At 36.8% G+C, this 12,101-nt stretch overlaps 1 protein-coding gene across 3 annotated transcripts in view; it reads right to left on the bottom strand.

Annotated features, from left to right (window-relative positions):
• The window catches only part of ZNF280C (zinc finger protein 280C), a 65,791-nt gene that overhangs the window by 19,489 nt on the left and 34,201 nt on the right, over window positions 1–12,101 (bottom strand). For all 3 annotated transcript variants that reach the window (XR_002913201.3, XM_024241138.3, XM_024241137.3), the window contains exons 9-12: window positions 8,197–8,414; window positions 6,664–6,821; window positions 5,384–5,484; window positions 4,461–4,607 (exon numbers count right to left, since the gene is read on the bottom strand). Coding sequence is in view for 2 of the 3 variants with exons in the window: in XM_024241138.3 (XP_024096906.1) it covers window positions 4,461–4,607; window positions 5,384–5,484; window positions 6,664–6,821; window positions 8,197–8,414 (624 nt within the window). In the remaining variant the exon portion in view is untranslated. The remainder of the gene's footprint in view (window positions 1–4,460; window positions 4,608–5,383; window positions 5,485–6,663; window positions 6,822–8,196; window positions 8,415–12,101) is intronic.

Here is a 12,101-nt window from a genome sequence, read left to right on the forward strand (position 1 = left end):
GTACTTACCATCAGCTGGCATACATATGCATTCAGACACCACACACACACACACCCTTCTCTACCATGATGCATTATTTCAGTGAGTACAAACCTTGCTTTGCTTACTTCTGTATCCTCAGTACCTAAAACAGTCCTTGGCATATATTAGGCACTCAAATATTTGTTAAATAAAGAAATAAAGTGAGGCAAGAGACTGACAAGAGTACAAATGAGCAGCAGGCACAATTTAACTAGTTCAAAGTGTCTGCCATTTCATTCAATGAGTATTTATTTGTCCAGAGCCCCAAGATGGGAGACATTAATCTACTATTCCCTTAGTTGGACTCAAGTCCTGCATATCCCTCTTATGTATGTATGCTTGCATTGTGCTAATGATCACGGATGATACTTTTTTTTGTTTGTTTTTTGAGATACAGTTTTGCTTTTGTTGCCCAGGCTGGAGTGCAATGGCGCGACCTCGGCTCACTGCAACCTCCGTCTCCTGGGTTCAAGCAGTTCTCCTGCCTCAGCCTCCCAACTAGCTGGGATTACAGGCACCTGCCACCACACCTGGCTAATTTTGTATTTTTAGAGATGGGGCCGGGCTGTTCTCGAACTCCTGACCTCAAGTGATCCACCCTCCTCGGCCTCCCAAAGAGCTGGGATTACAGGCGTGAGCCACTGTGTCCAACTAATACATTTTTAAAATAATGTTTAACCAAAGAAACAGTAACTTGTTCCAAGGGTAGAGAAAAAGTTAAGTGTTGAACTTCTTGACATGCATACTATATGGTTTTTGGGTGATATGAGGAATTTTTTTTTGAGATGGAGTCTCACTCTGTCTCCCAGGCTGGAGTGCAGTGGCATGATCTTGGCTCACTGCAACCTCTGCCTCCCGGGTTCATGCGATTCTCCCCCCTCAGCCTCCCGAGTAGCTGGGATTACAGGCATGCACCACCACACCCAGCTAATTTTTTATTTTTAGTAGACACAGGGTTTCACCGTGTTGGCCAGGCTAGTCTCAAACTCCTGGCCTCAGATGATCCGCCTGCCTTGGCCTCCCAAAGTGCTGGGATTACAGGTATGAGCCACTGCATCTGGCCAATTTGAGGGATTTTCAAGGGTAACTATCTGTAATTTCTGCCTTTAGACCTAATGTAAATGTGGAATATGAGTCTGCGGTGGAAGCTTGGGCTATAAATCAATTTTGGGCTCCACCATTTATTAGGGAATGTGACACTGGGCAAATTACTTTCTATAAAGCTTTGTTTCCTCATCTATAAAATGAAAACAATCATATACCTGCCTCATAGGGTGGCTGTGAAGATTAAACAAGATAATGCATGTAAAAGCACCAGTGGCTGTCAAATGGTAAGTGATTATTGTATGTTAACTGCTTATTGTTATTATTAAAGAGCTAATGAAGACATTTAACACATGTGCAGTCTTTCGTCCTTTGTTAAAAAATGTATAAACTGCATTGCTAACTCCAAAATCACTCAAGACATAGTAACATATTATTTTTAGGAAAAAGTTGCAATCAAAGTTTTCAAAAAGAATAAAATAAACCAGAGTCAATAATTCTTATTATATAAAATTGCACTAATGCCATCTCAGTTATAAGCTTATAATATTGGTCAGCTCAGGTTTTTGAGTCTTTTGTGAATAATTATGCAAACTGCAAATACCTTCAGAGAAGTCTGATGATCCTTCTCATCAATAGAATCTTACCTCTTCGCTGCTGACTGTTTACTCTTCAGGTACTCCAAACTTAACAAAAAAATTCAGCACCTGAAATGGACTGAATGCTTGTGTCCCCTCCGCCCCCCAATTCATATGGCGAAATCCTAATTTTCAATGTAATAATATTGGGAGGTGGAGCCTTCAGAAACTAATTAGATTATGATGGTGGCGCTGTCATAAATGGGATTAGTGTCCTTATAAAAGGGACCCTAGAGAGCCCTCTCCACCCCTTCCCCCATGTGAAGACACAGTGAGAATATGGCCACCTATGAACAAGGAAGCAGGTCCTCACCAGACACTGAACCGCTAGTGCCCTGATCTTGGACTTTACAGCCTCTATAACAGAGAGAAATAAGTGCTTGTTGTTTAAGTTTCCCAGTCAATGGTATAATAGCATGTTATAGTAGCTCAAACAGACTAAGACAGCACCTGTGGCACCTCGGTGGTCCCTCAGACTACTCCCAGATGTGATGATTCAGCAGAAGGATCGATAGGACTTAGTGTTATACTCACAGCTATGTTTTATTACAGTGTAAGGGTACAGAGCAGGCTTAATAAAGGAAAACGGTATACTGGATAGCTTCTAGAGGATTACCAGGCGCCAATTTCTAAGAGCTCTATTCCAATGGAGTCACATAGGACACACTTAATCCCTCAGCAATGAACTGCAGCAACACGTATAAAATGTTGCTTGATGGGAAAGCTCTCTTGAGTCTAAGAGCTTAGGTTTTTTATGGAGGTAAGCCACCAAATTTTCAGACGACTCCTCCCACTGCAAGAAAAGCAGGTGGTCACCATAACCGTATTTTTTTGTGCGAATTTTCTTGACTAACTGGTACAACATGGCTCAAGGTTCCAGGCATGTAAAACACTCTTATCAGTTAATAACATAGAGAACATTTTAGGAGCTCAATTTCCAAGATTTAGCCAAGGGCCAGTTATACAAGCAGGCACTTCTGAAATTGTGCAATATTTGAGCAACTCAGACCTGTTGGGTAACTCTTTCCAAAACATACAGCAAGTTAAGGCATACAACTTAGGGTATGAAGAATGACTACAGATCAGATAAACCACTTATAAGACACAGCTCACAAAGTAGGTTCACTATGTCTTTCTTACCTGTCTAAGTATGTTATCACTCCCTTCAAACCTACATCTATGTCACTCTGGAGCTTAGTAAAGCACAAGGGAAAGAATTATGTTAAAAAACCCATAATTAGTCAGAGATACTGCTTATGTTCCATTCTTCTTTTCAAAATTGAAGGCCAAAAAATGAAATACAGACCACCAAGAATAGTGTTTCCCAAACTCTATACCTCAAGAAATGTTAATAGGTATTGTGCAAATAAAGGGCTCAAAGGTTAAAATGTTTGAGGACTATTACATACTATGTCCCTTGCTTAGAGATTTACAGTATTAGCATATTAAAAGCTCTGAAAAGTCTTGTTGTTAAAAATAAACAAAAAACACCCCTATGAATTTCGTAAATCCAGCCATTCACTAAATTTCTTTCACCAGGAACAAGTTAAGAGGGGAACACTTATTAACATCTGAGTGAACACTGTTGGTGGAAACCCTAGAAAGATTTTGCCAAAGATTTTTAAGAGTGAGATGGCCTACCAGGATTAAAACAAACAAACAAACAAACAAACAAACAAAAAACAGACACTGATACCATCCAAGTCATAACACAGGTAATCTGAATGTGTTTGGAAATTCTATTTTTATGACTTTTTTTTCCAATTAACAACTACAAGTTGATTTCATGATCATCCAGTGACTACAATCAAGGGCCACGTTAGTGCCAGTACTGAATGAACTTGCCGAGACAATGTAATCAATACTACGAAAATGTAATGAGCTGATCAGTGAGGAGGCAAAACTTGATTACATGACCAGACTTAGTAAATCCGTTGACTTCTGATTTTGCCAAAGGCACTATTGATGTTTCAAACACTCAAGAATAGGTCCACTGTTTCATCAAAGTTTTCAGCCCACAGGATGCTCTAATTGAGGAAAAGAATCAGTAAGCATAAAATCAGAATTCAAGGGAAAGATGCAAGGCATCAATACTGGTATCCCAGAAATTATACAGCAGAACTGGCAAAAGTCACAAAGTAAGTTATAACCTAAATATAGTTCTCTAGTATAGTTCACATATCTGGTCATAAGTGTTCTTGCTGTTTCCTTTGTTACTGGCTGCTACAAAAGTCAATTCTGGGTCACTGATGACAACCACATGTCTCATAATAAAAAGTGGGCTAGAAAGTAGAAATAAGATTTCAAGAGAAAGAGGAAAATACAAGGTTATGAGTCCTTAATCTTATGTTCCTCCATTCAAACTTATTCTTTTTCCTGCTCTTGATAAGCACCTTCAAAATCATTCCCAGTCCCACCACCCTTAGGTCCTGAAATATCTAACCTAAATATTTCATGAATCTTCTGTTTTTTCCTCCACTTTGGGGTTCCTATTTCTAGCTATCTTTCAGAACTTTGACTATTTATGATTCTCAGTGTCACCAGAAAGCAAGCAAGGAAAGTAAGTGAAAGTTTCACAAGTTATTCAGCATAAATTATAAATTAATTGTGTCATTCAGAACTTTGCTTTCTGTCCAGAACAAATCTAACCAATGTTCTAAGTTATAGATAGATATAGATGTAGCTATAGATCTATACATATAGATCTATATCTTTTCACTAAGACAACATGAACAAATAAGAACTGCTTAATCTCACCTGATGCTTCATGTAATGATTCATGTAGGGGGTTGCCATTTTACTAACTTTGAGGCAAAATGGACATAGCAAGTTCTTAGTGTTTTCATGGGCTGCTCTAAAATGAGCTTCTACATCAGAAAATGTTGATGATCTAAACTGGCAAACCTAGAAATATAAAGAAGGCTTAGTTTAACTTGAAATTTTATAACTTCTTGCAATTACAATCAAAGTAGCAATAACGGGTCATCTGTTTGGAAGAACACGTACTACTAGTCCAGCTCTGCTGCCTATACAACCAAGAATCATATTACTGCAAGTAATAAAGATAACCTTTGAAAGATATCTTTCAAAGTTTAGGCATATATTCCAAAACACAGTAAGACTCTCTTCTTCTTTTCAAATCTACCACCCCCTATCTTGATGTGAATTTTCAAGCTCTGCCAAATCTTGTTCTAAAAAGTTTTTCCTGCTATATAAAACAGAGTATTCTCTTCTTTAGATTTTAAATAGCATCCATGCTATGCCAGTGTCAATTTATCTTCATCTCACTTCCTCGTTACTGGAAGTCACTTCAAATTCTGGAACACTGATCCCAAAGCATTTAATTTGGTTTTCTATAACTAAGAGATTTTCCTATTTCTCTAGCATATCTATAATTTTCCCTATATGATAACCCACATATTTGTCTTTCTCTAGTAGGGCATTTCCTCATCTAGCACAGAGGTCAGCAAACCACAACCCACAGGCAAAATCTACTCCACCCCTTTACTTATAATGCATGAGTTAAACCCAAGGGGGTTTCCACTAATGAAGAGGGTCTTCAATTTTAGCATAGTAACTAATTTTATTTATATGGCTTTAAAAAATCAAAAGAACAATACTATTTCATGGCACATGAAAATTAAACAAACACTTAACTACACAATAAAATGTGTGTGTACCTGGCAAACATATGGCATTTCACCAGGTTTATGGGTGTCCTTCATATGTTGTAAAAGAATATGCTCTGTTTCAAATGATAATTCACAGATTTTGCAAATAGCTGAAAGTGGAAAAAAACACATTATACCATTTAAGGATGTATATAAAAAAAGATTCATTTTGTACATCCACAACAAGTAATAATAATAGTAGAAGTAATAGTGATGTGGTTCTAACAATTCTATAGCTGTTGACTCTGTAATGCTGTTCCAAGGATATATTAGCTTTTTAATTCTCGTAACATCACTGAGGAAGGTTCTGTTATTTTTATTCCTATTTTTCAGATGAGGAACCAGAAGCACAGAAAAATTAAGTAACTTGCTTGAGATCTCACAGCTGTAGTAAGAGGCAAAGTTGGAATCTGAACCAAATTTGTCCACTTCTCAGACTCTAAATCTTAACATTGTAGTTAACTTTTGTCTAAAGTGTAAATCAAGACAATTGATTTCAAATTTGAAAACCATGGAATCTGGGTGTTCTAATTTAGTCCCCTACACACAATGCATGTGCCAAGGAAGCTTCCACTAATGAACTGTTTATAAGAAAGATTTCAATTATTTTATTTTATTTTATTTTTTTGAGATGGAGTCTCACTCTTGTTGCCCAGGCTGGAGTGCAATGGTGCCATCTCGGCTCACCGCAACCTCTGCCTCCTGGGTTCAAGTGATTCTCCTGCCTCAGTCTCCTGAGTAGCTGGGATTACAGGCATGCGCCACCTTGCCCGGCTAATTTTGTATTTTTAGTACAGATGGGGTTTCTCCATGTTAGTCAGGCTGGTCTCTAACTCCTGACCTCAGGTGATCAACCCACCTCGGCCTCCCAGAGTGCTGGGATTACAGGAATGAGCCACTGCCCCCAACCAAGGGACTTCAATTTTAACAATTTTTTTTCTTCTACTTTTTTTTTTTTTTTGTAGAGGCAGGGTCTTACTATGTTGCCCAGGCAGTGGGCTATTCACAAGTGCAATTGATCGTAGCATTCTATAGTACTGAACTCATGGGCTCAAGTGATCCTCCTGCCTCAGCCTCCTCAGTAGCTGGGCGTATAGGCATGCACCATCACACCTGGCTTTAGAACACATTTCATCTAAGTTTATAAAAGTTATGATTTTTTTTTCAATTTTGCCCTCATATTACAAAGTCTACTTCTTATTTTTTTCTGTCAGAATTTTTAAGGTTTCCTCACAGTTCGGATGATCAAAGTCAATAATATTCAGGATTCCAAAGAAACTTTCACTTACTAGAAAACTCATGGGGAGTGTGTGTACTCTCAATGTGGCACTGCAGTTGGAAGGGTGTGGGATATTGCCGGTAACAGTGCTGGCAGGTGGTGTGGTTTTCCCAGCTTTCATTGTTCTGCTTCTCAAGTTCCAAGTGATGTTTCATGTGGTTCATAAACCTACAAACAATTTGCCAATAAGAGCAAAAATTCAGACTTATAACCAAAGAAAAACCTCACAAATAAGTCTCTGAACCTAAATTTTTAAAATGTAATTCTATGACTCAAAATAACATCTCCAAGGCCTGAAAGCCCTCTAGAAAGTGTCTACTTTAAATAATTTACTTTCATTAAGTGGTTCAGTAAGGTTTTTTTATCTTTGTTCTTAAAATAATCCATTAATGTAGTAGTATGAAACATCACTAATTTGCTGTAACACTTTATCATTATTTTAGATTTAAAATTTTTTTTAGCAAAGAGAAATAGCAGGCTTCTTTTCCATACATGAAATACTATTCACATTTTAAAATAAAATACTGAAAGGACGGAAACCCTACCACCAAAAGCAGCTACAGTGAAGAGACAAATCTTTGAAAGCTTTGAAGATTTCAGCTGCTCAAAAGACAAACTGCTGGTATATTTTTATTTGTGTCTTGGTTTCTAAATGCATGCAACAGCAATTTTAATGACTATAATTACAAGAACCTTTTGTTTTATCTAATTATACTGGCTTACTGTTAGCACAAACTATTCATTTTTCTTAGCAGGCTGTGCCCTTTGTAGCACCATCTATTTTTCAGTTTTACCTTCTGCTATTTCAGCTTCTCTAAAAGGCTTCTGAAGAGAAGGAACTATGATGTTCAATGGAAGAGAGTACAATATAAATGGACATACCATTTTCAAAGGGCTTACTAAAACTTTTTGCTGAATTTCAAAGTAAAGTTATTCAATGTAAACAACAGTTTTAAGACTGGGTCAACTACTTACAATTATTATGAATCACTAAAGAAAATAATCTTGAAACAAAGTGATAATGTCATCAACCTACATAGCAATCATTGTGAAGGTTTGGGTTTTTGTCTTTTTTCACACCTCCAAAACACTTCTCTTTGGTTTTGGTAAACGCCTGAAATTTATTTTAAAATTGAAAAATTTGAGCTTTAAATAAGGTTAGTATGGAGGAGGTCATGCTGCATAGGGTTCTTCTTGTGACATGAAGAAAAGTAAGATTCAAAGTCAGCTAGAAAATACAAGTTTCTCATGAAACTGCCTAGTTCAGTAATAAATGTAGGGAAAAGAAGTAATTTTCCCCTAAATTAAAATACATTTTGTCTTTTCTTAAGCTATCTGAAAACAATACAACTAGGTGGATCCTGGAGTCAAACTCTTAAAATACAAGAAGGAACAAAAGCTTTTCAACATGATAATCTGCCTCTGTTCTTAGTAGAAAATATTAGAATTACTTACCGAGGATGGCAGAGCAAAGTAAAGATACTATATTCTTATCTGTCATATCCCAACTTTCAAACAGAAATAAAAATAAATATTTACATACCTAATATTATTTTTAAGAACTTTCGAGCAACTGAAGCATTTAAAAGTTGTGTAAGTCTTTGGCTCTTTCTCAGTGACTCCTTCATGCCTTCCATAATAAAACTCATTGACTAACATGATCAACTTTCCTGTCTCTGAATTAGTCTTGTCTTCATCACATGGACGTTCTGATTTAACAATTACTCCCAAAAATTTAGTTATCATGTCTGGACAACAATGCTGAAAGAGGAAAAAAATATGAGCCTCGTCTATAGCTCTTTTAAAGATTAGATACCAAAAAATGATTGTGTTTACATCTAAGGTCAGATGATATAAAACTACGCTTGGCAATGTATCTAGAAAGATACCAAAATTGTGGCTTCCATTTTCACATATTCTAAAAAAATTCAAACAATAAACACCCACTATCTTAATAAAGGAATAACTTCAATAACAAATTGAAAACCTTAAGATCAGGGATGTTTATATATCTAATATTTTTTCCTTGCAATTTTTCTTTTTAGATGTAAATATTTAATAACAATTTTTTTCTTGGCCCAAAATCACCCATTTCATATCTGTGTCAAGATACAGCTTACATGCTTATACACCACTGGTAGGAATGTAAATTAGTTGAGCCCCTGTAGAAACAGTTTGGAGATTCTCAAAGAACTAAAAATGGAACTACCATTTGACCCAGCAATCTCATCACTGGGTATATACTCACTGGAAAATTAATCGTTCTACCAAAAAGACACCTACAGTTGTATGTTCACTGCAGCACTATTCATAATAGTGAAGACATGGAATCAACCTAGGTGCCCATCAACAGTGGACTGGATAAAGAAAATGTGGTACACATACACTATGGAATGCTACACAGCCATAAAAAAGAATGAAATAACGTCCTTTGCAGCAACATGGATGCAGCTGGAGGCTATTATCCTAAATGAATTAACACAAAACCAAAAAACTAAATATCTTATGTTCTCACTTATAAGTGGAAGCTTGTAAGTGGAAGCTAAACATTGGGTATACACAGACATGAAGATGGAAACTACACTGAGGTCTCCAAAAGTCGGGAGGGAGGAAGGCAGGGGCTGAAAAACTTCCTATTGGGTACTATTGTTCACTATTTGGGTGACAGGATCAGTAGAAGTCCAAACCTCAGCATCATGCAATATACCCTTGTTAACAAACTTGCGCATATACCCCTGAATCTACAATAATTAAAAAAAAAATAGCTTAGGCTGGGTGTGGTGGCTCATGCCTATAATCCCAGCACTTTGGGAGGCTGAGGCAGGCGGATCACGAGGTCAGGAGTTCGAGACCAGCCTGGCCAATATGGTGAAACCCCGTCTCTATTAAAAATACAAAAAAATTAGCCGGGCGTGGTGGCACGTGTCTGTAGTCCCAGCTACTCAGGAGGCTGAGGCAGAAGAATTGCTTGAACCCGGAAGGCGGAGGTTGAAGTGAGCTGAGGTCGCGCCACTGCACTCCAGCCCATGTGACAGAGCAAGACTCCGTCTCAAAAAAAAAAAAAGCTTAAAAGGTAGTTTTACATGCCATTATGTATAAGCTTGATTATCAAATAACACAGTAATATTTAAGTGAAGCCTGGTTGGAACTAGACTTTGAGCACAGCTAACCTGCCATTCTCCAGACTTACCATGCTAGAAAATGTGTGGGACACAAAGAAAGAAGCATCAGTTACATTTTGAATATCTCAACATATTCTATCTAGAATGCCTAAATATCTGAAGGGGAAATCTACCTCATGAATAAAATCAAGACATCATATAAACTGATCCTAATGTGGAATACTTTCATACGTAAGCCTTTTTTATCCAATGAGATAAAACTAATTTATTTATTGTGTATATTTTACAGTTGTAGAATTTCTCTAGAAGAATTCTCTAAGAATAACTGGAGAAAAAAATAGGAGAAACTATCTGAGAAAGGGTTAAAATCCAAAATATATGAGAAATTCCTACAACTCAATAGCAAAAAACCAAATACACTAATTTAAAAATGGGCACAGGAATTGAATAGACAAAAGACTCATGAGTAGCCAACACGTATGTGCAAAGGTGCTCAACATCGCTAATCATCAGGAAAATGCAAACCAAAACTACAATGAGCTATCACCTCACACCTATTAGAACAGCTGTATCAAAAAGACAAAAGATAAGTGCTGATAAGAATGTGGAAAAACGGGAACCATTTTACACTGTTGATGGGAATGTTATTGGTGCAGTCACTATGGAAGACATGGGAGGGTTCTCAAAAAGTTAAAAATAGAACTACCATATGATCCAGTAATCCTACTTCTGTATATATGCCCAAAGGAATTGAAATTGGAATCCCAATGAGACATCTGTACTCCCATGTAGGTAGACTTCATTGCAGGGTTATTCATAATAGCCAAGACATGAAAGCAATCTAAATGTCTATTAATATACAAATGGATGAGGAGGATGGGGTATATATATATATATATACATATATATATATATATATATATATATATACACTCACACACACACACACAAATGGAATATTATTCAGCCATAAAAACAGAAAGAAATCTTTTCATTTGCACCAACATGTATGGATTTGGAAAACATGCTAAAGAAAATAAGACAGTCACAGACAGACAAATATTACACGATTTCTGTTATATGAGGAATCTAAAATAGTCAAACTCATAGATGCAGAGAGTAGAATTGTGATTGCCAGGGGCTAGAGGGAGGGGAAAATGGGAAGGTATTAGTCAAAAGGTACGTGGGTTCAGTTATTCAAGATGAGTAAGTCCTAGAGATCTACTATATAGAATAGTGCATATAGTTAACAATACTGTATTACATACTTAAAAAATTTGGCCAGGTGCAGTGGCTCATGCCTGTAATCCCAGCACTTTGGAAGGCCAAGGTGGGCGGATCACCTGAGGTTGGGAGTTCGAGACCAGCCTGACCAACATGGAGAAACCCCATCTCTACTAAAAATACGAAATTAGCTGGGTGTGGTGGTGCATGCCTGTAATCCCAGTTACTCAGGAAGCTGAGGCAGGAGAATTGCTTGAACCCTGGAGGTGGAGGTTGTGGTTGTAGTCAGCTGAGATTGCACCATTGCACTCTAGCCTGGGCAACAAGAGTGAAACTCCGTCTCAAAAAAAAAAAAAAAAAAAAAAAAGATTTGCTAAAAGCATAAATTTTCTATTGTGTTCATATCACAAAAAGGTAATAATAATAAAGAGGGTAGGAGGAAACTTTTGAAGGTGATGGTTATGTTTATGACACAAATTGTAATGTTTTCATGGATGTATACTTAGCTCCAAACTCACCGAGCTGTATACATTAAATACAGATTTTTATAGGTCAGTCATACCTCAATAAAGTGTTAAATAAAGACAAGACTACATACTAAATAAATACTAAATAAAGTGTTAAATAAAGACAAGACTACACACTAAAACAAGGGTGGAAAACAAAAGAAAAACTTTCCTAAAATCACAAAGTGAAAGACTTAAAAAAAAAAAAAAAAAGGACAAAGAAAGCATAACAAAGCATTGTGAAAAACTAAGACCAATTAAACCTATCAAGACCAGTTAAATTTCTCCTACCAATGAATATACATGGGTTTAACTCAACTTCTAAAAGAAAAGAAGTTTTCATATAGGATCACAAAAGAAAAAACTCTGGTGAAAGCAAGAAAGAACAAAAACAAAGTGATTTGGGAGGGTTGAAAGTAAAAGGATAAGCAAAGAATATAACAGGCAGGTGGAAACAATAAGCAAGCAAGGGTTGTGAGCCTGATATCAAACAAAAAGCACTAAACAGACAAAAAGGACACTACAAAAATGCTAAAGGGTGCACCCACAATGAATCATAAGAGATGGATACATCTATGTCCTAAAGAGCAACACCA

Source organism: Pongo abelii, chromosome X (assembly GCF_028885655.2).
Source record: "Pongo abelii isolate AG06213 chromosome X, NHGRI_mPonAbe1-v2.0_pri, whole genome shotgun sequence".
NCBI classification, from domain to species: domain Eukaryota; kingdom Metazoa; phylum Chordata; class Mammalia; order Primates; family Hominidae; genus Pongo; species Pongo abelii.